The sequence below is a fragment of the Canis lupus genome, chromosome 28 (assembly GCF_011100685.1).
Source record: "Canis lupus familiaris isolate Mischka breed German Shepherd chromosome 28, alternate assembly UU_Cfam_GSD_1.0, whole genome shotgun sequence".
Taxonomy (NCBI): Eukaryota; Metazoa; Chordata; class Mammalia; order Carnivora; family Canidae; genus Canis; species Canis lupus.
The window spans coordinates 32517525-32543430 of NC_049249.1; the positions used below are offsets into that span (position 1 = coordinate 32517525).

At 49.2% G+C, this 25906-nt stretch overlaps 1 protein-coding gene across 1 annotated transcript in view; it reads left to right on the forward strand.

Moving 5' to 3' along the window:
- The window catches only part of DMBT1 (deleted in malignant brain tumors 1), a 150534-nt gene that overhangs the window by 24959 nt on the left and 99669 nt on the right, over nt 1-25906 (forward strand). Inside the window, 15 exon segments of the mRNA XM_038579001.1 lie at nt 979-1302; nt 2221-2250; nt 3124-3147; nt 4668-4697; nt 8658-8981; nt 9900-9929; nt 10802-10825; nt 12344-12373; nt 16321-16644; nt 17563-17592; nt 18466-18489; nt 21499-21822; nt 22741-22770; nt 23644-23667; nt 25188-25217. Coding sequence (XP_038434929.1) covers nt 979-1302; nt 2221-2250; nt 3124-3147; nt 4668-4697; nt 8658-8981; nt 9900-9929; nt 10802-10825; nt 12344-12373; nt 16321-16644; nt 17563-17592; nt 18466-18489; nt 21499-21822; nt 22741-22770; nt 23644-23667; nt 25188-25217 — 1602 coding nt within the window.

Genomic DNA, 25906 nt, shown 5'->3' on the forward strand with positions numbered 1-25906 from the left:
CTTCTGAGGGTTCCGCTTTCTCCACATCCTCGCCAACACTTCTTCATTCTCTTTTATTGTAGTCATCTAGTGGGCGGGAGGTGCTCTTTCACTGTGGTTAGGACTTGCATCTCCTGCAGGCTAGTGATGGTGGGGGTATGTTCATGAGCTTGCTGCACGTGTCCTTCTTCTTCAAAGAGCAGAGCCCTCACGTTTTAGACACCTGAAGGTCTGAGGACCAGGTATGGTCAGTGCGCGGGGCCAGCCCTTTGGGTAGTGAAGGCAGGGTCCAAGGGAGACTGAGGAATCATGCTGTGTCATCTAGTACTGAATGTGGCAAGTGACCTTCCTGCAAGGAGGCCTAATGCTACTACGTTTTGTTTCTTTTCTGCCACCCAGAGGCCACCACAGCTCTAAGTATGCACAGCTCCAATTCAGTGACAGTTACTACTACCCATTGTCACGATTATCAAGGAATGTTTAAGATTCAGTACAAGCCTGGGGCTGGAGAGAACAAGAGCAAATGATCATCGGAAAAAGATCCTTCAGCCCAAGCTTTGGGTCCAGGAGGAGCGTCCCTGATATAGGACAGTGGGGTGAAGGTAGACCTTCCGAACACTACGATGTAGGACAGCATCGTGGCTGCTGGTGGCTGCTGTGTTGGATCCCTGGGCCTGAAGCAAGTGTTCAGGGTGGTCCAGTGGTCCGATGTGAGGAAGCGGGCTTCTACTTTCCCCTTGTATATGGGGTTCAGGATTGAAATCCTGACGTTGTGGACAACCATCAGTGAACATGTGTTAGTCCACTGACATTCAAGGATAGCATCAAACGGGCCCTTGAGTTGGAATGAGGTTGAAGGCGTTTAGGAGAGTCCTGTTGCTGGGGAACATTAATTGAACCCACAGCATGCACCCCCTGAAGGGAATGGTCCAGTACTGAGAGTGCAGGAGTTCTTCCTTCAAGGACACAGAGAAAGACTGTTTTCCTGTCTTCTGCCAGGGACCGAATCGGGTTTGGCCCTGAGGCTGGTGAACGGAGGTGACCGGTGTCAGGGCCGCGTAGAGGTCCTGTACGGAGGCTCGTGGGGCACCGTGTGTGATGACGACTGGGACACCAGTGATGCCAACGTGGTCTGCAGGCAGCTGGGCTGTGGCTGGGCCACCTCGGCCCCAGGTTATGCCCGCTTTGGTCAGGGCTCAGGCCCGATTGTGCTGGACAATGTGCGCTGCTCTGGGCACGAGTCCTACCTGTGGAGCTGCCCCCACAATGGCTGGAACTCACACAACTGTGGACACTCAGAAGATGCAGGTGTCATCTGCTCAGGTGAACCTCGAAAATCCCAGGTCCCCATTCTTAGTGATCTTTCCATCTGATAATTATACGGGTGCCCCCATGACTCTCTCCCGGATGTGCTGTGCCTTGCCAGCTTTCCTGGGGACAACTGGTTCCCTGTAATGGAACATTAGGGGCAACTCCCTCCCGTGTGGACCTGTATTGCTTTGGAGCCTCAATGGCACAGGAGGTGAAGAAGACCATCCGTCATGCAGTGGGCAGTGGCTATGTGCCCTTTCTGTCAGTAAGACCATCTGCTCAGTCTACATCCTATTTCCCAGGGCGTTACTCCTCAAGGCACAGGTTTTGGGAATTTGGTTGTAAACTGAACTACCTTCACTCCATGGTTTGTTATTCTGGGTCCTCCTTAAAGCCAATTCAGAGAACAGGATGGCAGTTTCAATTGCCAGTTCTGAGGGCAGTGAAGAGCACTTGGGAAGTGGGGAAGGTGCAGGAAACGGCAGCTCACTAGAACATGGAATGACAAAGAAATACATAGGACTATGGGGACCAAGTTGACCTTCTACAGTAATCCTAAAAAAGCCTGTAAACACTGGGAGCATGGCACCTGACTGGTGGAATGGGGGTCTCAATAGGCTAACTGCCCAGATTCACTCTTGCTGTTCCCACTTGCTAATAGCAAAATGGCTTTGGTGGCCTGTCCTGACCTGGCAGTGACATTCCACCTCCTGAATGTCAGCATTCAGGCCCACCATGGCAGGCAAGGGGAGTGGGACATAGGGTGGGGCTCCCACAGGACTGAGAGATGATGGCAGGCCATGGCTCTGTGTATTCAGGAGCTCATGGAGGCTAGATCTCAGTAGGTAGGGGATGAATTTCCTTGACCACTGATCCAGTTGGAACAGACGTGTGCTTTGTTTCTGACTGCTGTTTCCTTCTTTTTCACAGATGCTGTCTCTCAATCCACACCCCAGCCAGGTGAGTCTTTGGTGACCCTACTTGGAATGTCCGTTTTGCCTATCCCATCCATCCCTCTTCTTCCCATTTGGGAGGAAGTTACTGCTCTTTTGAGAACTTATGGGCATATTTTGTGTCCCACCCAGTCACTGAGTCTCCATCAGGCTGCTCTTAAGTAGACATGGCGCTCATGAGTTTTCACCTAGTCCTTCCACAGTTGCAGGAGAGAGCTGACCACAAGTTCAGAGACCAGGCCATGGGTGCCTTGAATTTCAGCTGTATGCAGCTTGGGCTGACAAGTTGAGTGGGAGAATGGAACCTGATGACCACTTATGTCTTCTTGAAGGGCCATCAGAGCAGGCTGGAACCTCTCCACAGCTCAGGGCTTACAAGATCCTCAGATTCATCAGCATCCAATGTATATATCCATAGTGGTGGGACAGAGCCCAGGGGATGGGAGTGATGGATGTGTTCTGGGTACAGGGCTACCTAGTTGGCTCCAGGTTGACCCTCGATGACCCTGACTCTTTCTTCCAGGCTTCATATGAGAATCCCCTCAGTTGTCCATGAGTGAAGATAGACAAGTGGCAAGGGTTTTCTAAGGGACAAAAAAACTCGCCAAGCGAGAGATGTGAAGGGACCTGATTGATGTAGGCAATGCTTTGTCACAGATAAGTTAGCAGAGCAGTCGACTTGCACAGCACACCCAGGAGGAAAGTGGCAGGATGCAGATGTGCAACTGTCATGACCCTGTGAAAAATGATCACAATGCCCCTTTTACTCTCAGCTAGCAGAACTCCCCAAACCCCACTGTCCCTGTCCTATGTACTCATTACTTGAGCCACGTTTGTTCTATTTCCATCCATTCTAATCCTATTTTAATTTTCTCTGCAGATTGGTGGTATACAACTACCTATGGTAAGCATCCTCAGTGCTGGCTTAAGCATCCAAATCACTCCATAGTCAACCAGACTGGATGAATTCAGATGTTGAGATTGGTGTCTGACCTCACCTCCCCATCCAGTGTGTGTGGGGGTTCCCTTTAGCCACAAGAGTTATTTTTCCAGCCTCCTACCAGTTTGGGGAGATGTCCGTCATGACGTTTTTGTTTGCATTTGACAAGAACCCAGTTCAGCTCCTCTAAAGCTAGCAGAGAGCTCAACTCAATGGCTCTCACATGTAAGATATTTAGATCAGATATACCTCCAGGAACACTGGGATACAGAAGTTTCTAATCCTTTGTAATCCTGCTTTGTGTTTCTCTGAAGATTGGTGGGATACAACTCCCTAGGGCAAGCATCCTGCAGATCCTGAAAAGTATGCAAATTCTCCCAGTACTCAACTGGTTTCAGGGAAATTCTGAAATCCTGAGTTTGGCATCTGACCTCACCCCCTGGTCCTGTGGGAGGGAGGTCCTTTATTATCAGTCAACCTCCAGTTTGGAGATATATCAGTAAGTGATAGAGGAAACCAGCTTGGCTTCTCTTATCCTAGCACAGAACTATTATATCAAAGTCCTCACATTTAAGATGTTTCGAGCAGGTGTACCTTCAGGAACTTCAAGTGTGGATGTTTCATGACTATCTGCCACCAGATTTTCTTCTCTCTCATGTTTCTTATGTGGACGGGCTTCACCCTTGCTTTGCTTTCTGCATGTGAGAGGCAGTTGCCAACCCCAAGCCCCTGTGTCATAAGAGAAGGACTCTACTTGTGCCCTGATCACTGACTGGCATTTCCTGGAAAGAATCTAGGTAGCCTGTTTGTCAAAAACTGCTAGAACCTTGTTCCTGTGTCTGATGGGCTGGTCAGGATCCATATGCTCACCTTCATATTACCCTAGGTAATGGAGAGGAGTTGGCACTAGGCCCTACTGGAACCTCATGGAAAGACATTTTGACTGGTGTGTTTCATAGAAAGGATAGTTTGTCTGCCACAAAATCAGTGCAAAAGATTTGAGACATGAAGAGAACACTGCCCTGTTGAGTTTGGCCCTCTCCCAAGTACTATCTGCTGAGTGCAGCCCTGGCTTCCACAGCCCCCACACAGAGCCCTACCTCTCAATTGCTGTCTCAGCCTATGTTGGCCTCTGCTCTTGAACTGGCCTCTGGTCCAGTCTCAGGGTCTGAGTTGACAGTGCAGTATGGGTGGAAGAACTGAGAGGGTTGGATAGTCCCTCGTGCCTGGTTGCTTGTCTGCCTGACAGTGATATTCAACCTGCTGGATCCTAAGTCCTCAGCCACATTGAGGCAGACAATGGCAGTAGGACATAGGATTAGGCTCCCACAGGACTGAGAGGCTATGGCAGGCCATGGCTCTGTCTACTCAGGATCACATGGAGGCTTGATCTCAGGACGGATAGATAGGATGATGTTCTCTGATCTTTGATTCCGTTGCAACACCCATTTGCTTTGTGTCTGACTTGTGTTTCTTTCTCATAGCTCCTCCACCCGAATCAACCATCCAGCCAGGTAAGTCTGTGCCACCGTATTTGGAATGTTTCTTTTCTCCTTTCCCATCCATCCCTTTTCTCTCCATTTCGGGTGAATCATTGCTCCTTGAGGACCTTGTGGGCACATTTTGTGGTTCCCAGTCACTGAGCCTCTAACAGGCAGCTCTTACGTGGACACGGGATTCAAATGGCCCCATTTTCCCATCATCCATGAGTTATCATCTAATCCTTTCCCAGCATCCCAAGAGACTGTTGCCTACCAATTCAGAGAACTAGCCATGGGTGCCAAGATTTTCAATTGAAATGCTGTCTGGGGAGACAGCAGAGTGGGAGAAGGAGCCATAGGGAGCACTGATGTCTTCTTAGAGAGCCGTCAGAGCAGGCTGGATCCTTCCCAATGTTCAGGATTTGCATCACCCTCAGATTTATCACAATCCAATGTGTATATCCAAAGTGGTAGGGACAGAGCCCCAGGGATTTGAGACCACTATGAGAAGAAGGTGCTCTAGATACGGGATATACAGCTGGCTCCATGTTGACCCTGAATGCTCCTGACTCTTTCTTCCAAGATTCCTGTGAGGATCTCCTGCGTCATCTATGAGTCAAGATAGACAAGTGGCAAAGGTTTCTAAGGGACAAGGGACATGCCAGGCTGAGAGATGTGGAGGGATCTGGCTGATGTACACAAGGTCTTTGCATCAGAAAAGGTATCAGAGCAGGAGGCTTGCACAGCCCCTCCCCCTGCAGGTGGAAGGGGGCAGGATGCAGGTGTGCAAGTGTCATGATGCCTGCCAAAATCTCTCATGATTCCCCCTTTCCCCTCCAGCTAACAGAACTCACCAGAAGCCACTGTCCCTGTCCCACTGACTCATCACTTGAGCCAAGCTTGGTTCTATTTCCAACCTTTCTAACCCTGCTTTGTGTTTCTCTGCATATCGGTGGTATACAACTACCAATGGTCAGCATCCTCAGTGCCTGCCTAAGTATCCAGATTCACACCATAGTCAGCCCGACTGGATGAAACTCCAGATTGTTGAGTGTAGTGTCTGACCTCACCTCCCCATCCAGTGTGTGTGGGGGTTCCCTTTAGCCACAAGAGTTATTTTTCCAGCCTCCTACCAGTTTGGGGAGATGTCAGTCATGACGTTTTTGTTTGCATTTGACAAGAACCCAGTTCAGCTCCTTTAAAGCTAGCAGAGAGCTCAACTCAATGGCTCTCACATGTAAGGTATTTTGATCAGATATACCTCCAGGAACACTGGGATACAGAAGTTTCTAATCCTTTGTAATCCTGCTTTGTGTTTCTCTGAAGATTGGTGGGATACAACTCCCTAGGGCAAGCATCCTGCAGATCCTGAAAAGTATGCAAATTCTCCCAGTACTCAACTGGTTTCAGGGAAATTCTGAAATCCTGAGTTTGGCATCTGACCTCACCCCCTGGTCCTGTGGGAGGGAGGTCCTTTATCCAAACGTGATTATTATCAGTCAACCACCAGTTTGGAGATATATCAGTAAGTGATAGAGGAAACCAGCTTGGCTTCTCTTATCCTAGCACAGAACTATTATATCAAAGTCCTCACATTTAAGATGTTTCGAGCAGGTGTACCTTCAGGAACTTCAGGTGTGGATGTTTCATGACTATCTGCCGCCAGATTTTCTTCTCTCTCCTGTTTCTTATGTGGACGGGCTTCACCCTTGCTTTGCTTACTCCATGTGAGGGGCAGTTGCCAATCCCAAGCCCCTGTGTCACCAGGAGAAAGGTCTTCACTAGTCCCTGGTCTCTGGCTGACATATCCTGGAATGAGTTTCAACAGTCTGTTTGGCAATACCTGCTTCACTAGAACCACGTCCCTGTGCTCTGTGGGCTGGTCATCTGGGTCCATATGCCCACCTTCATATTCCCCAGGGGAGAGGATGAGGAAATGGCTCTAGGCCCTCCTTGAACCTCATGGAAAGAGGTTTTAACTGGTTTGTTTAATAAAAGGAATGGTGTCAGGGCAAGAGATTTGAGACATGAAGAGGACACTCCCCTGTCAGAGACTGACCCTCTCCCAAGGTCTCCCTGCTGTGTGCTGCCCAGGCTCCTAGAGTCCCCACCCAGAGCCTTGCCCCTCTGTGAGAATATCAGCCCACATTGGCCCTTGCTCAAGCTGACCTCTGTCCCAGCATGAGGGTCTGAGTTGCTAGAGCAGTATCTATGTGGGAAGTGAGAGGGCTGGATGGCCCCAAGACCTGGTGCTTGTATTCCTTTGGGATGGTAGGAGTCTCAGCTCATGCTAGTTACATCCTCCAGTGAGACTAGGATCATGGGACTCAGTGACCCAAGACTGGAGAAAAGTCAGAGTTATTGCTTCTCTGCCCTCTCATCATCTGTGCTTCTCCCTATGTAAGTGTTAGCATTGTACTGTGTGCTGTGGAGAGGCTTTTAGGCTACTGACGGAATGCTACAGCCCTCAACAACAACACGGTACCAGAGTTTCTCACCACATCTAATGGATATCTCATTCCCTGAACCGGTCACATCCCAATCTACTTTCCCTTGACCATCTGCTCTCTGCCTTGCCTCTCTCTTCTCTCTGGATTCGTCAGTTCTGGACATTTCCTGTGAATGGAAGCAGCTATCAGGTGGTCTTTTGTGACAGGCTTCTTTCAGGCCACAGACTTTCTCAAGGTCCACCATGAAGGGGCGTGCAGACATTGGCAACATGCATCTCCACCCATATATGAATCCCCTTCACCTGTTGCCAGACGTGTTTACTGTTTGATCTTTGGGTATTTTCAATAGTATTCCCAGCAACATATGTATCTATCTATCTATCTATCTATCTATCTATCTATCTATCTATCTAATTTATATATATATATAAATTACCTATTTCTATTATTTGGGTTATATCTAGGAGTGGGAATGCGGTTGATATGATGATTTTCTGTTTACATTTTGTGGATGCCCAGAAGTGTTTAGGGTAGCAGATGGACCAAATTCGGTTTCCCCCTGGAGCTTCTGAGGGTTCTGCTTTCTCCACATCCTCGCCAACACTTCTTCATTCTCTTTTATTGTAGTCATCTAGTGGGCGGGAGGTGCTCTTTCACTGTGGTTAGGACTTGCATCTCCTGCAGGCTAGTGATGGTGGGGGTATGTTCATGAGCTTGCTGCACGTGTCCTTCTTCTTCAAAGAGCAGAGCCCTCACGTTTTAGACACCTGAAGGTCTGAGGACCAGGTATGGTCAGTGCGCGGGGCCAGCCCTTTGGGTAGTGAAGGCAGGGTCCAAGGGAGACTGAGGAATCATGCTGTGTCATCTAGTACTGAATGTGGCAAGTGACCTTCCTGCAAGGAGGCCTAATGCTACTACGTTTTGTTTCTTTTCTGCCACCCAGAGGCCACCACAGCTCTAAGTATGCACAGCTCCAATTCAGTGACAGTTACTACTACCCATTGTCACGATTATCAAGGAATGTTTAAGATTCAGTACAAGCCTGGGGCTGGAGAGAACAAGAGCAAATGATCATCGGAAAAAGATCCTTCAGCCCAAGCTTTGGGTCCAGGAGGAGCGTCCCTGATATAGGACAGTGGGGTGAAGGTAGACCTTCCGAACACTACGATGTAGGACAGCATCGTGGCTGCTGGTGGCTGCTGTGTTGGATCCCTGGGCCTGAAGCAAGTGTTCAGGGTGGTCCAGTGGTCCGATGTGAGGAAGCGGGCTTCTACTTTCCCCTTGTATATGGGGTTCAGGATTGAAATCCTGACATTGTGGACAACCATCAGTGAACATGTGTTAGTCCACTGACATTCAAGGATAGCATCAAACGGGCCCTTGAGTTGGAATGAGGTTGAAGGCGTTTAGGAGAGTCCTGTTGCTGGGGAACATTAATTGAACCCACAGCATGCACCCCCTGAAGGGAATGGTCCAGTACTGAGAGTGCAGGAGTTCTTCCTTCAAGGACACAGAGAAAGACTGTTTTCCTGTCTTCTGCCAGGGACCGAATCGGGTTTGGCCCTGAGGCTGGTGAACGGAGGTGACCGGTGTCAGGGCCGCGTAGAGGTCCTGTACGGAGGCTCGTGGGGCACCGTGTGTGATGACGACTGGGACACCAGTGATGCCAACGTGGTCTGCAGGCAGCTGGGCTGTGGCTGGGCCACCTCGGCCCCAGGTTATGCCCGCTTTGGTCAGGGCTCAGGCCCGATTGTGCTGGACAATGTGCGCTGCTCTGGGCACGAGTCCTACCTGTGGAGCTGCCCCCACAATGGCTGGAACTCACACAACTGTGGACACTCAGAAGATGCAGGTGTCATCTGCTCAGGTGAACCTCGAAAATCCCAGGTCCCCATTCTTAGTGATCTTTCCATCTGATAATTATACGGGTGCCCCCATGACTCTCTCCCGGATGTGCTGTGCCTTGCCAGCTTTCCTGGGGACAACTGGTTCCCTGTAATGGAACATTAGGGGCAACTCCCTCCCGTGTGGACCTGTATTGCTTTGGAGCCTCAGTGGCACAGGAGGTGAAGAAGACCATCCGTCATGCAGTGGGCAGTGGCTATGTGCCCTTTCTGTCAGTAAGACCATCTGCTCAGTCTACATCCTATTTCCCAGGGCGTTACTCCTCAAGGCACAGGTTTTGGGAATTTGGTTGTAAACTGAACTACCTTCACTCCATGGTTTGTTATTCTGGGTCCTCCTTAAAGCCAATTCAGAGAACAGGATGGCAGTTTCAATTGCCAGTTCTGAGGGCAGTGAAGAGCACTTGGGAAGTGGGGAAGGTGCAGGAAACGGCAGCTCACTAGAACATGGAATGACAAAGAAATACATAGGACTATGGGGACCAAGTTGACCTTCTACAGTAATCCTAAAAAAGCCTGTAAACACTGGGAGCATGGCACCTGACTGGTGGAATGGGGGTCTCAATAGGCTAACTGCCCAGATTCACTCTTGCTGTTCCCACTTGCTAATAGCAAAATGGCTTTGGTGGCCTGTCCTGACCTGGCAGTGACATTCCACCTCCTGAATGTCAGCATTCAGGCCCACCATGGCAGGCAAGGGGAGTGGGACATAGGGTGGGGCTCCCACAGGACTGAGAGATGATGGCAGGCCATGGCTCTGTGTATTCAGGAGCTCATGGAGGCTAGATCTCAGTAGGTAGGGGATGAATTTCCTTGACCACTGATCCAGTTGGAACAGACGTGTGCTTTGTTTCTGACTCCTGTTTCCTTCTTTTTCACAGATGCTGTCTCTCAATCCACACCCCAGCCAGGTGAGTCTTTGGTGACCCTACTTGGAATGTCCGTTTTGCCTATCCCATCCATCCCTCTTCTTCCCATTTGGGAGGAAGCTACTGCTCTTTTGAGAACTTATGGGCATATTTTGTGTCCCACCCAGTCACTGAGTCTCCATCAGGCTGCTCTTAAGTAGACATGGCGCTCATGAGTTTTCACCTAGTCCTTCCACAGTTGCAGGAGAGAGCTGACCACAAGTTCAGAGACCAGGCCATGGGTGCCTTGAATTTCAGCTGTATGCAACTTGGGCTGACAAGTTGAGTGGGAGAATGGAACCTGATGACCACTTATGTCTTCTTGAAGGGCCATCAGAGCAGGCTGGAACCTCTCCACAGCTCAGGGCTTACAAGATCCTCAGATTCATCAGCATCCAATGTATATATCCATAGTGGTGGGACAGAGCCCAGGGGATGGGAGTGATGGATGTGTTCTGGGTACAGGGCTACCTAGTTGGCTCCAGGTTGACCCTCGATGACCCTGACTCTTTCTTCCAGGCTTCATATGAGAATCCCCTCAGTTGTCCATGAGTGAAGATAGTCAAGTGGCAAGGGTTTTCTAAGGGACAAAAAAACTCGCCAAGCGAGAGATGTGAAGGGACCTGATTGATTAGGCAATGCTTTGTCACAGATAAGTTAGCAGAGCAGTCGACTTGCACAGCACACCCAGGAGGAAAGTGGCAGGATGCAGATGTGCAACTGTCATGACCCTGTGAAAAATGATCACAATGCCCCTTTTACTCTCAGCTAGCGGAACTCCCCAAACCCCACTGTCCCTGTCCTATGTACTCATTACTTGAGCCATGTTTGTTCTATTTCCATCCATTCTAATCCTATTTTAATTTTCTCTGCAGATTGGTGGTATACAACTACCTATGGTAAGCATCCTCAGTGCTGGCTTAAGCATCCAAATCACTCCATAGTCAACCAGACTGGATGAATTCAGATGTTGAGATTGGTGTCTGACCTCACCTCCCCATCCAGTGTGTGTGGGGGTTCCCTTTAGCCACAAGAGTTATTTTTCCAGCCTCCTACCAGTTTGGAGATACGTCAGCCATGAAGTTTTTCCTTGCAATTGACAAGAACCCAGTTCAGCTCCTCTAAAGCTAGCAGAGAGCTCAACTCAATGGCTCTCACATTTAAGATATTTAGATCAGATATACCTCCAGGAACACTGGGATACAGAAGTTTCTAATCCTTTGTCATCCTGCTTTGTGTTTCTCTGAAGATTGGTGGGATACATCTCCCTAGGGCAAGCATCCTGCAGATCCTGAAAAGTATGCAAATTCTCCCAGTACTCAACTGGTTTCAGGGAAATTCTGAAATCCTGAGTTTGGCATCTGACCTCACCCCCTGGTCCTGTGGGAGGGAGGTCCTTTATTATCAGTCAACCTCCAGTTTGAAGATATATCAGTAAGTCATAGAGGAAACCAGCTTGGCTTCTCTTATCCTAGCGTAGAACTATTATATCAAAGTCCTCACATTTAAGATGTTTAGAGCAGGTGTACCTTCAGGAACTTCAAGTGTGGATGTTTCATGACTATCTGCCACCAGATTTTCTTCTCTCTCCTGTTTCTTATGTGGACGGGCTTCACCCTTGCTTTGCTTTCTGCATGTGAGAGGCAGTTGCCAACCCCAAGCCCCTGTGTCATAAGAGAAGGACTCTACTTGTGCCCTGATCACTGACTGGCATTTCCTGGAAAGAATCTAGGTAGCCTGTTTGAAAAAACTGCTAGAACCTTGTTCCTGTGTCTGATGGGCTGGTCAGGGTCCATATGCTCACCTTCATATTACCCTAGGTAATGGAGAGGAGTTGGCACTAGGCCCTACTGGAACCTCATGGAAAGACATTTTGACTGGTGTGTTTCATAGAAAGGATAGTTTGTCTGCCACAAAATCAGTGCAAAAGATTTGAGACATGAAGAGAACACTGCCCTGTTGAGTTTGGCCCTCTCCCAAGTACTATCTGCTGAGTGCAGCCCTGGCTTCCACAGCCCCCACACAGAGCCCTACCTCTCAATTGCTGTCTCAGCCTATGTTGGCCTCTGCTCTTGAACTGGCCTCTGGTCCAGTCTCAGGGTCTGAGTTGACAGTGCAGTATGGGTGGAAGAACTGAGAGGGTTGGATAGTCCCTCGTGCCTGGTTGCTTGTCTGCCTGACAGTGATATTCAACCTGCTGGATCCTAAGTCCTCAGTCACATTGAGGCAGACAATGGCAGTAGGACATAGGATTAGGCTCCCACAGGACTGAGAGGCTATGGCAGGCCATGGTCTGTCTACTCAGGACCACATGGAGGCTTGATCTCAGGACGGATAGATAGGATGATGTTCTCTGATCTTTGATTCCGTTGCAACACCCATGTGCTTTGTGTCTGACTTGTGTGTCTTTCTCATAGCTACTCCACCCGAATCAACCATCCAGCCAGGTAAGTCTGTGCCACCGTATTTGGAATGTTTCTTTTCTCCTTTCCCATCCATCCCTTTTCTCTCCATTTCGGGTGAATCATTGCTCCTTGAGGACCTTGTGGGCACATTTTGTGGTTCCCAGTCACTGAGCCTCTAACAGGCAGCTCTTACGTGGACACGGGATTCAAATGGCCCCATTTTCCCATCATCCATGAGTTATCATCTAATCCTTTCCCAGCATCCCAAGAGACTGTTGCCTACCAATTCAGAGAACTAGCCATGGGTGCCAAGAATTTCAATTGAAATGCTGTCTGGGGAGACAGCAGAGTGGGAGAAGGAGCCATAGGGAGCACTGATGTCTTCTTAGAGAGCCGTCAGAGCAGGCTGGATCCTTCCCAATGTTCAGCATTTGCATCACCCTCAGATTTATCACAATCCAATGTGTATATCCAAAGTGGTAGGGACAGAGCCCCAGGGATTTGAGACCACTATGAGAAGAAGGTGCTCTAGATACAGGGATATACAGCTGGCTCCATGTTGACCCTGAATGCTCCTGACTCTTTCTTCCAAGATTCCTGTGAGGATCTCCTGCGTCATCTATGGGTCAAGATAGACAAGTGGCAATGGTTTCTAAGGGACAAGGGACATGCCAGGCTGAGAGATGTGGAGGGATCTGGCTGATGTACACAAGGTCTTTGCACCAGAAAAGGTATCAGAGCAGGAGGCTTACACAGCCTTCCCGCCCCCGCAGGTGGAAGGGGGCAGGATGCAGGTGTGCAAGTGTCATGATGCCTGCCAAAAACTCTCATGATTCCCCCTTTCCCCTCCAGCTAGCAGAACTCACCAGACGCCACTGTCCCTGTCCCACTGACTCATCACTTGAGCCAAGCTTGGTTCTATTTCCAACCTTTCTAACCCTGCTTTGTGTTTCTCTGCATATCGGTGGTATACAACTACCAATGGTCAGCATCCTCAGTGCCTGTCTAAGTATCCAGATTCACACTATAGTCAGCCCGACTGGATGAAACTCCAGATTGTTGAGTGTAGTGTCTGACCTCACCTCCCCAACCAGTGTGTGTGTGGGTTCCCTTTAGCCACAAGAGTTATTTTTCCAGCCTCCTACCCGTTTGGAGATACGTCAGCCGTGAAGTTTTTCCTTGCAATTGACAAGAACCCAGTTCAGCTCCTCTAAAGCTAGCAGAGAGCTCAACTCAATGGCTCTCACATGTAAGATATTTAGATCAGATATACCGCCAGGAACACTGGGATACAGAAGTTTCTAATCCTTTGTCATCCTGCTTTGTGTTTCTCTGAAGATTGGTGGGATACAACTCCCTAGGGCAAGCATCCTGCAGATCCTGAAAAGTATGCAAATTCTCCCAGTACTCAACTGGTTTCAGGGAAATTCTGAAATCCTGAGTTTGGCATCTGACCTCACCCCCTGATCCTGTGGGAGGGAGGTCCTTTATTATCAGTCAACCTCCAGTTGGAGATATATCAGTAAGTGATAGAGGAAACCAGCTTGGCTTCTCTTATCCTAGCGCAGAACTATTATATCAAAGTCCTCACATTTAAGATGTTTCGAGCAGGTGTACCTTCAGGAACTTCAGGTGTGGATGTTTCATGACTATCTGCCGCCAGATTTTCTTCTCTCTCCTGTTTCTTATGTGGACGGGCTTCACCCTTACTTTGCTTACTCCATGTGAGGGGCAGTTGCCAATCCCAAGCCCCTGTGTCACCAGGAGAAAGGTCTTCACTAGTCCCTGGTCTCTGGCTGACATATCCTGGAATGAGTTTCAACAGTCTGTTTGGCAATACCTGCTTCACTAGAACCATGTCCCTGTGCTCTGTGGGCTGGTCATCTGGGTTCATATGCCCACCTTCATATTCCCCAGGGGAGAGGATGAGGAAATGGCTCTAGGCCCTCCTTGAACCTCATGGAAAGAGGTTTTAACTGGTTTGTTTAATAAAAGGAATGGTGTCAGGGCAAGAGATTTGAGACATGAAGAGGACACTCCCCTGTCAGAGCCTGACCCTCTCCCAAGGTCTCCCTGCTGTGTGCTGCCCAGGCTCCTAGAGTCCCCACCCAGAGCCTTGCCCCTCTGTGAGAATATCAGCCCACATTGGCCCTTGCTCAAGCTGACCTCTGTCCCAGCATGAGGGTCTGAGTTGCTAGAGCAGTATCTATGTGGGAAGTGAGAGGGCTGGATGGCCCCAAGACCTGGTGCTTGTATTCCTTTGGGATGGTAGGAGTCTCAGCTCATGCTAGTTACATCCTCCAGTGAGACTAGGATCATGGGACTCAGTGACCCAAGACTGGAGAAAAGTCAGAGTTATTGCTTTTCTGCCCTCTCATCATCTGTGCTTCTCCCTATGTAAGTGTTAGCATTGTACTGTGTGCTGTGGAGAGGCTTTTAGGCTACTGACGGAATGCTACAGCCCTCAACAACAACACGGTACCAGAGTTTCTCACCACATCTAATGGATATCTCATTCCCTGAACCGGTCACATCCCAATCTACTTTCCCTTGACCATCTGCTCTCTGCCTTGCCTCTCTCTTCTCTCTGGATTCGTCAGTTCTGGACATTTCCTGTGAATGGAAGCAGCTATCAGGTGGTCTTTTGTGACAGGCTTCTTTCAGGCCACAGACTTTCTCAAGGTCCACCATGAAGGGGCGTGCAGACATTGGCAACATGCATCTCCACCCATATATGAATCCCCTTCACCTGTTGCCAGACGTGTTTACTGTTTGATCTTTGGGTATTTTCAATAGTATTCCCAGCAACATATGTATCTATCTATCTATCTATCTATCTATCTATCTATCCATCTACCTAATTTATATATATATAAATTACCTATTTCTATTATTTGGGTTATATCTAGGAGTGGGAATGCGGTTGATATGATGATTTTCTGTTTACATTTTGTGGATGCCCAGAAGTGTTTAGGGTAGCAGATGGACCAAATTCGGTTTCCCCCTGGAGCTTCTGAGGGTTCCGCTTTCTCCACATCCTCGCCAACACTTCTTCATTCTCTTTTATTGTAGTCATCTAGTGGGCGGGAGGTGCTCTTTCACTGTGGTTAGGACTTGCATCTCCTGCAGGCTAGTGATGGTGGGGGTATGTTCATGAGCTTGCTGCACGTGTCCTTCTTCTTCAAAGAGCAGAGCCCTCACATTTTAGACACCTGAAGGTCTGAGGACCAGGTATGGTCAGTGCGCGGGGCCAGCCCTTTGGGTAGTGAAGGCAGGGTCCAAGGGAGACTGAGGAATCATGCTGTGTCATCTAGTACTGAATGTGGCAAGTGACCTTCCTGCAAGGAGGCCTAATGCTACTACGTTTTGTTTCTTTTCTGCCACCCAGAGGCCACCACAGCTCTAAGTATGCACAGCTCCAATTCAGTGACAGTTACTACCACCCATTGTCACAATTATCAGAGGATTGTTTAAGATTCAGTACAAGCCTGGGGCTGGAGAGAACAAGAGCAAATGATCATCGGAAAAAGATCCTTCAGCCCAAGCTTTGGGTCCAGGAGGAGCGTCCCTGATATAGGACAGTGGGGTGAAGGTAGACTCTCCGAACACTACGATGTAGGACAGCATCGTGGCTGCTGGTGGCTGCTGTGTTGGATCCCTGGGCCTGAAGCAAGTGTTCAGGGTGGTCCAGTGGTCCGATGTGAGGAAGCGGGCTTCTACTTTCCCCTTGTATATGGGGTTCAGGATTGAAATCCTGACGTTGTGGACAACCATCAGTGAACATGTGTTAGTCCACTGACATTCAAGGATAGCATCAAACGGGCCCTTGAGTTGGAATGAGGTTGAAGGCGTTTAGGAGAGTCCTGTTGCTGGGGAACATTAATTGAACCCACAGCATGCACCCCCTGAAGGGAATGGTCCAGTACTGAGAGTGCAGGAGTTCTTCCTTCAAGGACACAGAGAAAGACTGTTTTCCTGTCTTCTGCCAGGGACCGAATCGGGTTTGGCCCTGAGGCTGGTGAACGGAGGTGACCGGTGTCAGGGCCGCGTAGAGGTCCTGTACGGAGGCTCGTGGGGCACCGTGTGTGATGACGACTGGGACACCAGTGATGCCAACGTGGTCTGCAGGCAGCTGGGCTGTGGCTGGGCTACCTCGGCCCCAGGTTATGCCCGCTTTGGTCAGGGCTCAGGCCCGATTGTGCTGGACAATGTGCGCTGCTCTGGGCACGAGTCCTACCTGTGGAGCTGCCCCCACAATGGCTGGAACTCACACAACTGTGGACACTCAGAAGATGCAGGTGTCATCTGCTCAGGTGAACCTCGAAAATCCCAGGTCCCCATTCTTAGTGATCTTTCCATCTGATAATTATACGGGTGCCCCCATGACTCTCTCCCGGATGTGCTGTGCCTTGCTAGCTTTCCTGGGGACAACTGGTTCCCTGTAATGGAACATTAGGGGCAACTCCCTCCCGTGTGGACCTGTATTGCTTTGGAGCCTCAGTGGCACAGGAGGTGAAGAAGACCATCCGTCATGCAGTGGGCAGTGGCTATGTGCCCTTTCTGTCAGTAAGACCATCTGCTCAGTCTACATCCTATTTCCCAGGGCGTTACTCCTCAAGGCACAGGTTTTGGGAATTTGGTTGTAAACTGAACTACCTTCACTCCATGGTTTGTTATTCTGGGTCCTCCTTAAAGCCAATTCAGAGAACAGGATGGCAGTTTCAATTGCCAGTTCTGAGGGCAGTGAAGAGCACTTGGGAAGTGGGGAAGGTGCAGGAAACGGCAGCTCACTAGAACATGGAATGACAAAGAAATACATAGGACTATGGGGACCAAGTTGACCTTCTACAGTAATCCTAAAAAAGCCTGTAAACACTGGGAGCATAGCACCTGACTGATGGAATGGGGGTCTCAATAGGCAAACTGCCCAGATTCATTCTTGCTGTTCCCACTTGCTAATAGCAAAATGGCTTTGGTGGCCTGTCCTGACCTGGCAGTGACATTCCACCTCCTGAATGTCAGCATTCAGGCCCACCATGGCAGGCAAGGGGAGTGGGACATAGGGTGGGGCTCCCACAGGACTGAGAGATGATGGCAGGCCATGGCCCTGTGTATTCAGGAGCTCATGGAGGCTAGATCTCAGTAGGTAGGGGATGAATTTCCTTGACCACTGATCCAGTTGGAACAGAAGTGTGCTTTGTTTCTGACTCCTGTTTCCTTCTTTTTCACAGATGCTGTCTCTCAATCCACACCCCAGCCAGGTGAGTCTTTGGTGACCCTACTTGGAATGTCCGTTTTTGCCTATCCCATCCATCCCTCTTCTTCCCATTTGGGAGGAAGCTACTGCTCTTTTGAGAACTTATGGGCATATTTTGTGTCCCACCCAGTCACTGAGTCTCCATCAGGCTGCTCTTAAGTAGACATGGCGCTCATGAGTTTTCACCTAGTCCTTCCACAGTTGCAGGAGAGAGCTGACCACAAGTTCAGAGACCAGGCCATGGGTGCCTTGAATTTCAGCTGTATGCAGCTTGGGCTGACAAGTTGAGTGGGAGAATGGAACCTGATGACCACTTATGTCTTCTTGAAGGGCCATCAGAGCAGGCTGGAACCTCTCCACAGCTCAGGGCTTACAAGATCCTCAGATTCATCAGCATCCAATGTATATATCCATAGTGGTGGGACAGAGCCCAGGGGATGGGAGTGATGTATGTGTTCTGGGTACAGGGCTACCTAGTTGGCTCCAGGTTGACCCTCGATGACCCTGACTCTTTCTTCCAGGCTTCATATGAGAATCCCCTCAGTTGTCCATGAGTGAAGATAGACAAGTGGCAAGGGTTTTCTAAGGGACAAAAAAACTCGCCAAGCGAGAGATGTGAAGGGACCTGATTGATTAGGCAATGCTTTGTCACAGATAAGTTAGCAGAGCAGTCGACTTGCACAGCACACCCAGGAGGAAAGTGGCAGGATGCAGATGTGCAACTGTCATGACCCTGTGAAAAATGATCACAATGCCCCTTTTACTCTCAGCTAGCAGAACTCCCCAAACCCCACTGTCCCTGTCCTATGTACTCATTACTTGAGCCACGTTTGTTCTATTTCCATCCATTCTAATCCTATTTTAATTTTCTCTGCAGATTGGTGGTATACAACTACCTATGGTAAGCATCCTCAGTGCTGGCTTAAGCATCCAAATCACTCCATAGTCAACCAGACTGGATGAATTCAGATGTTGAGATTGGTGTCTGACCTCACCTCCCCATCCAGTGTGTGTGGGGGTTCCCTTTAGCCACAAGAGTTATTTTTCCAGCCTCCTACCAGTTTGGGGAGATGTCCGTCATGACGTTTTTGTTTGCATTTGACAAGAACCCAGTTCAGCTCCTCTAAAGCTAGCAGAGAGCTCAACTCAGTGGCTCTCACATTTAAGATATTTAGATCAGATATACCTCCAGGAACACTGGGATACAGAAGTTTCTAATCCTTTGTCATCCTGCTTTGTGTTTCTCTGAAGATTGGTGGGATACAACTCCCTAGGGCAAGCATCCTGCAGATCCTGAAAAGTATGCAAATTCTCCCAGTACTCAACTGGTTTCAGGGAAATTCTGAAATCCTGAGTTTGGCATCTGACCTCACCCCCTGGTCCTGTGGGAGGGAGGTCCTTTATTATCAGTCAACCTCCAGTTTGGAGATATATCAGTAAGTGATAGAGGAAACCAGCTCGGCTTCTCTTATCCTAGCACAGAACTATTATATCAAAGTCCTCACATTTAAGATGTTTCGAGCAGGTGTACCTTCAGGAACTTCAGGTGTGGATGTTTCATGACTATCTGCCGCCAGATTTTCTTCTCTCTCCTGTTTCTTATGTGGACGGGCTTCACCCTTGCTTTGCTTACTCCATGTGAGGGGCAGTTGCCAATCCCAAGCCCCTGTGTCACCAGGAGAAAGGTCTTCACTAGTCCCTGGTCTCTGGCTGACATATCCTGGAATGAGTTTCAACAGTCTGTTTGGCAATACCTGCTTCACTAGAACCATGTCCCTGTGCTCTGTGGGCTGGTCATCTGGGTCCATATGCCCACCTTCATATTCCCCAGGGGAGAGGATGAGGAAATGGCTCTAGGCCCTCCTTGAACCTCATGGAAAGAGGTTTTAACTGGTTTGTTTAATAAAAGGAATGGTGTCAGGGCAAGAGATTTGAGACATGAAGAGGACACTCCCCTGTCAGAGCCTGACCCTCTCCCAAGGTCTCCCTGCTGTGTGCTGCCCAGGCTCCTAGAGTCCCCACCCAGAGCCTTGCCCCTCTGTGAGAATATCAGCCCACATTGGCCCTTGCTCAAGCTGACCTCTGTCCCAGCATGAGGGTCTGAGTTGCTAGAGCAGTATCTATGTGGGAAGTGAGAGGGCTGGATGGCCCCAAGACCTGGTGCTTGTATTCCTTTGGGATGGTAGGAGTCTCAGCTCATGCTAGTTACATCCTCCAGTGAGACTAGGATCATGGGACTCAGTGACCCAAGACTGGAGAAAAGTCAGAGTTATTGCTTTTCTGCCCTCTCATCATCTGTGCTTCTCCCTATGTAAGTGTTAGCATTGTACTGTGTGCTGTGGAGAGGCTTTTAGGCTACTGACGGAATGCTACAGCCCTCAACAACAACACGGTACCAGAGTTTCTCACCACATCTAATGGATATCTCATTCCCTGAACCGGTCACATCCCAATCTACTTTCCCTTGACCATCTGCTCTCTGCCTTGCCTCTCTCCTCTCTCTGGATTCGTCAGTTCTGGACATTTCCTGTGAAAGGAAGCAGCTATCAGGTGGTCTTTTGTGACAGGCTTCTTTCAGGCCACAGACTTTCTCAAGGTCCACCATGAAGGGGCGTGCAGACATTGGCAACATGCATCTCCACCCATATATGAATCCCCTTCACCTGTTGCCAGACGTGTTTACTGTTTGATCTTTGGGTATTTTCAATAGTATTCCCAGCAACATATGTATCTATCTATCTATCTATCTATCTATCTATCTATCTATCTATCCATCTACCTAATTTATATATATATAAATTACCTATTTCTATTATTTGGGTTATATCTAGGAGTGGGAATGCGGTTGATATGATGATTTTCTGTTTACATTTTGTGGATGCCCAGAAGTGTTTAGGGTAGCAGATGGACCAAATTCGGTTTCCCCCTGGAGCTTCTGAGGGTTCCGCTTTCTCCACATCCTCGCCAACACTTCTTCATTCTCTTTTATTGTAGTCATCTAGTGGGCGGGAGGTGCTCTTTCACTGTGGTTAGGACTTGCATCTCCTGCAGGCTAGTGATGGTGGGGGTATGTTCATGAGCTTGCTGCACGTGTCCTTCTTCTTCAAAGAGCAGAGCCCTCACGTTTTAGACACCTGAAGGTCTGAGGACCAGGTATGGTCAGTGCGCGGGGCCAGCCCTTTGGGTAGTGAAGGCAGGGTCCAAGGGAGACTGAGGAATCATGCTGTGTCATCTAGTACTGAATGTGGCAAGTGACCTTCCTGCAAGGAGGCCTAATGCTACTACGTTTTGTTTCTTTTCTGCCACCCAGAGGCCACCACAGCTCTAAGTATGCACAGCTCCAATTCAGTGACAGTTACTACTACCCATTGTCACGATTATCAAGGAATGTTTAAGATTCAGTACAAGCCTGGGGCTGGAGAGAACAAGAGCAAATGATCATCGGAAAAAGATCCTTCAGCCCAAGCTTTGGGTCCAGGAGGAGCGTCCCTGATATAGGACAGTGGGGTGAAGGTAGACCTTCCGAACACTACGATGTAGGACAGCATCGTGGCTGCTGGTGGCTGCTGTGTTGGATCCCTGGGCCTGAAGCAAGTGTTCAGGGTGGTCCAGTGGTCCGATGTGAGGAAGCGGGCTTCTACTTTCCCCTTGTATATGGGGCTCAGGATTGAAATCCTGACGTTGTGGACAACCATCAGTGAACATGTGTTAGTCCACTGACATTCAAGGATAGCATCAAACGGGCCCTTGAGTTGGAATGAGGTTGAAGGCGTTTAGGAGAGTCCTGTTGCTGGGGAACATTAATTGAACCCACAGCATGCACCCCCTGAAGGGAATGGTCCAGTACTGAGAGTGCAGGAGTTCTTCCTTCAAGGACACAGAGAAAGACTGTTTTCCTGTCTTCTGCCAGGGACCGAATCGGGTTTGGCCCTGAGGCTGGTGAATGGAGGTGACCGGTGTCAGGGCCGCGTAGAGGTCCTGTACGGAGGCTCGTGGGGCACCGTGTGTGATGACGACTGGGACACCAGTGATGCCAACGTGGTCTGCAGGCAGCTGGGCTGTGGCTGGGCCACCTCGGCCCCAGGTTATGCCCGCTTTGGTCAGGGCTCAGGCCCGATTGTGCTGGACAATGTGCGCTGCTCTGGGCACGAGTCCTACCTGTGGAGCTGCCCCCACAATGGCTGGAACTCACACAACTGTGGACACTCAGAAGATGCAGGTGTCATCTGCTCAGGTGAACCTCGAAAATCCCAGGTCCCCATTCTTAGTGATCTTTCCATCTGATAATTATACGGGTGCCCCCATGACTCTCTCCCGGATGTGCTGTGCCTTGCCAGCTTTCCTGGGGACAACTGGTTCCCTGTAATGGAACATTAGGGGCAACTCCCTCCCGTGTGGACCTGTATTGCTTTGGAGCCTCAATGGCACAGGAGGTGAAGAAGACCATCCGTCATGCAGTGGGCAGTGGCTATGTGCCCTTTCTGTCAGTAAGACCATCTGCTCAGTCTACATCCTATTTCCCAGGGCGTTACTCCTCAAGGCACAGGTTTTGGGAATTTGGTTGTAAACTGAACTACCTTCACTCCATGGTTTGTTATTCTGGGTCCTCCTTAAAGCCAATTCAGAGAACAGGATGGCAGTTTCAATTGCCAGTTCTGAGGGCAGTGAAGAGCACTTGGGAAGTGGGGAAGGTGCAGGAAACGGCAGCTCACTAGAACATGGAATGACAAAGAAATACATAGGACTATGGGGACCAAGTTGACCTTCTACAGTAATCCTAAAAAAGCCTGTAAACACTGGGAGCATAGCACCTGACTGGTGGAATGGGGGTCTCAATAGGCTAACTGCCCAGATTCATTCTTGCTGTTCCCACTTGCTAATAGCAAAATGGCTTTGGTGGCCTGTCCTGACCTGGCAGTGACATTCCACCTCCTGAATGTCAGCATTCAGGCCCACCATGGCAGGCAAGGGGAGTGGGACATAGGGTGGGGCTCCCACAGGACTGAGAGATGATGGCAGGCCATGGCTCTGTGTATTCAGGAGCTCATGGAGGCTAGATCTCAGTAGGTAGGGGATGAATTTCCTTGACCACTGATCCAGTTGGAACAGAAGTGTGCTTTGTTTCTGACTCCTGTTTCCTTCTTTTTCACAGATGCTGTCTCTCAATCCACACCCCAGCCAGGTGAGTCTTTGGTGACCCTACTTGGAATGTCCGTTTTGCCTATCCCATCCATCCCTCTTCTACCCATTTGGGAGGAAGCTACTGCTCTTTTGAGAACTTATGGGCATATTTTGTGTCCCACCCAGTCACTGAGTCTCCATCAGGCTGCTCTTAAGTAGACATGGCGCTGATGAGTATTCACCTAGTCCTTCCACAGTTGCAGGAGAGAGCTGACCACAAGTTCAGAGACCAGGCCATGGGTGCCTTGAATTTCAGCTGTATGCAGCTTGGGCTGACAAGTTGAGTGGGAGAATGGAATCTGATGACCACTTATGTCTTCTTGAAGGGCCATCAGAGCAGGCTGGAACCTCTCCACAGCTCAGGGCTTACAAGATCCTCAGATTCATCAGCATCCAATGTATATATCCATTGTGGTGGGACAGAGCCCAGGGGATGGGAGTGATGGATGTGTTCTGGGTACAGGGCTACCTAGTTGGCTCCAGGTTGACCCTCGATGACCCTGACTCTTTCTTCCAGGCTTCATATGAGAATCCCCTCAGTTGTCCATGAGTGAAGATAGTCAAGTGGCAAGGGTTTTCTAAGGGACAAAAAAACTCGCCAAGCGAGAGATGTGAAGGGACCTGATTGATGTAGGCAATGCTTTGTCACAGATAAGTTAGCAGAGCAGTCGACTTGCACAGCACACCCAGGAGGAAAGTGGCAGGATGCAGATGTGCAACTGTCATGACCCTGTGAAAAATGATCACAATGCCCCTTTTACTCTCAGCTAGCGGAACTCCCCAAACCCCACTGTCCCTGTCCTATGTACTCATTACTTGAGCCACGTTTGTTCTATTTCCATCCATTCTAATCCTATTTTAATTTTCTCTGCAGATTGGTGGTATACAACTACCTATGGTAAGCATCCTCAGTGCTGGCTTAAGCATCCAAATCACTCCATAGTCAACCAGACTGGATGAATTCAGATGTTGAGATTGGTGTCTGACCTCACCTCCCAATCCAGTGTGTGTGGGGGTTCCCTTTAGCCACAAGAGTTATTTTTCCAGCCTCCTACCAGTTTGGAGATACGTCAGCCATGAAGTTTTTCCTTGCAATTGACAAGAACCCAGTTCAGCTCCTCTAAAGCTAGCAGAGAGCTCAACTCAATGGCTCTCACATTTAAGATATTTAGATCAGATATACCTCCAGGAACACTGGGATACAGAAGTTTCTAATCCTTTGTCATCCTGCTTTGTGTTTCTCTGAAGATTGGTGGGATACATCTCCCTAGGGCAAGCATCCTGCAGATCCTGAAAAGTATGCAAATTCTCCCAGTACTCAACTGGTTTCAGGGAAATTCTGAAATCCTGAGTTTGGCATCTGACCTCACCCCCTGGTCCTGTGGGAGGGAGGTCCTTTATTATCAGTCAACCTCCAGTTTGGAGATATATCAGTAAGTGATAGAGGAAACCAGCTTGGCTTCTCTTATCCTAGCGCAGAACTATTATATCAAAGTCACTCACATTTAAGATGTTTAGAGCAGGTGTACCTTCAGGAACTTCAAGTGTGGATGTTTCATGACTATCTGCCACCAGATTTTCTTCTCTCTCCTGTTTCTTATGTGGACGGGCTTCACCCTTGCTTTGCTTTCTGCATGTGAGAGGCAGTTGCCAACCCCAAGCCCCTGTGTCATAAGAGAAGGACTCTACTTGTGCCCTGATCACTGACTGGCATTTCCTGGAAAGAATCTAGGTAGCCTGTTTGAAAAAACTGCTAGAACCTTGTTCCTGTGTCTGATGGGCTGGTCAGGGTCCATATGCTCACCTTCATATTACCCTAGGTAATGGAGAGGAGTTGGCACTAGGCCCTACTGGAACCTCATGGAAAGACATTTTGACTGGTGTGTTTCATAGAAAGGATAGTTTGTCTGCCACAAAATCAGTGCAAAAGATTTGAGACATGAAGAGAACACTGCCCTGTTGAGTTTGGCCCTCTCCCAAGTACTATCTGCTGAGTGCAGCCCTGGCTTCCACAGCCCCCACACAGAGCCCTACCTCTCAATTGCTGTCTCAGCCTATGTTGGCCTCTGCTCTTGAACTGGCCTCTGGTCCAGTGTCAGGGTCTGAGTTGACAGTGCAGTATGGGTGGAAGAACTGAGAGGGTTGGATAGTCCCTCGTGCCTGGTTGCTTGTCTGCCTGACAGTGATATTCAACCTGCTGGATCCTAAGTCCTCAGCCACATTGAGGCAGACAATGGCAGTAGGACATAGGATTAGGCTCCCACAGGACTGAGAGGCTATGGCAGGCCATGGCTCTGTCTACTCAGGACCACATGGAGGCTTGATCTCAGGACGGATAGATAGGATGATGTTCTCTGATCTTTGATTCCGTTGCAACACCCATGTGCTTTGTGTCTGACTTGTGTTTCTTTCTCATAGCTACTCCACCCGAATCAACCATCCAGCCAGGTAAGTCTGTGCCACCGTATTTGGAATGTTTCTTTTCTCCTTTCCCATCCATCCCTTTTCTCTCCATTTCGGGTGAAGCATTGCTCCTTGAGGACCTTGTGGGCACATTTTGTGGTTCCCAGTCACTGAGCCTCTAACAGGCAGCTCTTACGTGGACACGGGATTCAAATGGCCCCATTTTCCCATCATCCATGAGTTATCATCTAATCCTTTCCCAGCATCCCAAGAGACTGTTGCCTACCAATTCAGAGAACTAGCCATGGGTGCCAAGAATTTCAATTGAAATGCTGTCTGGGGAGACAGCAGAGTGGGAGAAGGAGCCATAGGGAGCACTGATGTCTTCTTAGAGAGCCGTCAGAGCAGGCTGGACCCTTCCCAATGTTCAGCATTTGCATCACCCTCAGATTTATCACAATCCAATGTGTATATCCAAAGTGGTAGGGACAGAGCCCCAGGGATTTGAGACCACTATGAGAAGAAGGTGCTCTAGATACAGGGATATACAGCTGGCTCCATGTTGACCCTGAATGCTCCTGACTCCTTCTTCCAAGATTCCTGTGAGGATCTCCTGCGTCATCTATGAGTCAAGATAGACAAGTGGCAAAGGTTTCTAAGGGACAAGGGACATGCCAGGCTGAGAGATGTGGAGGGATCTGGCTGATGTACACAAGGTCTTTGCACCAGAAAAG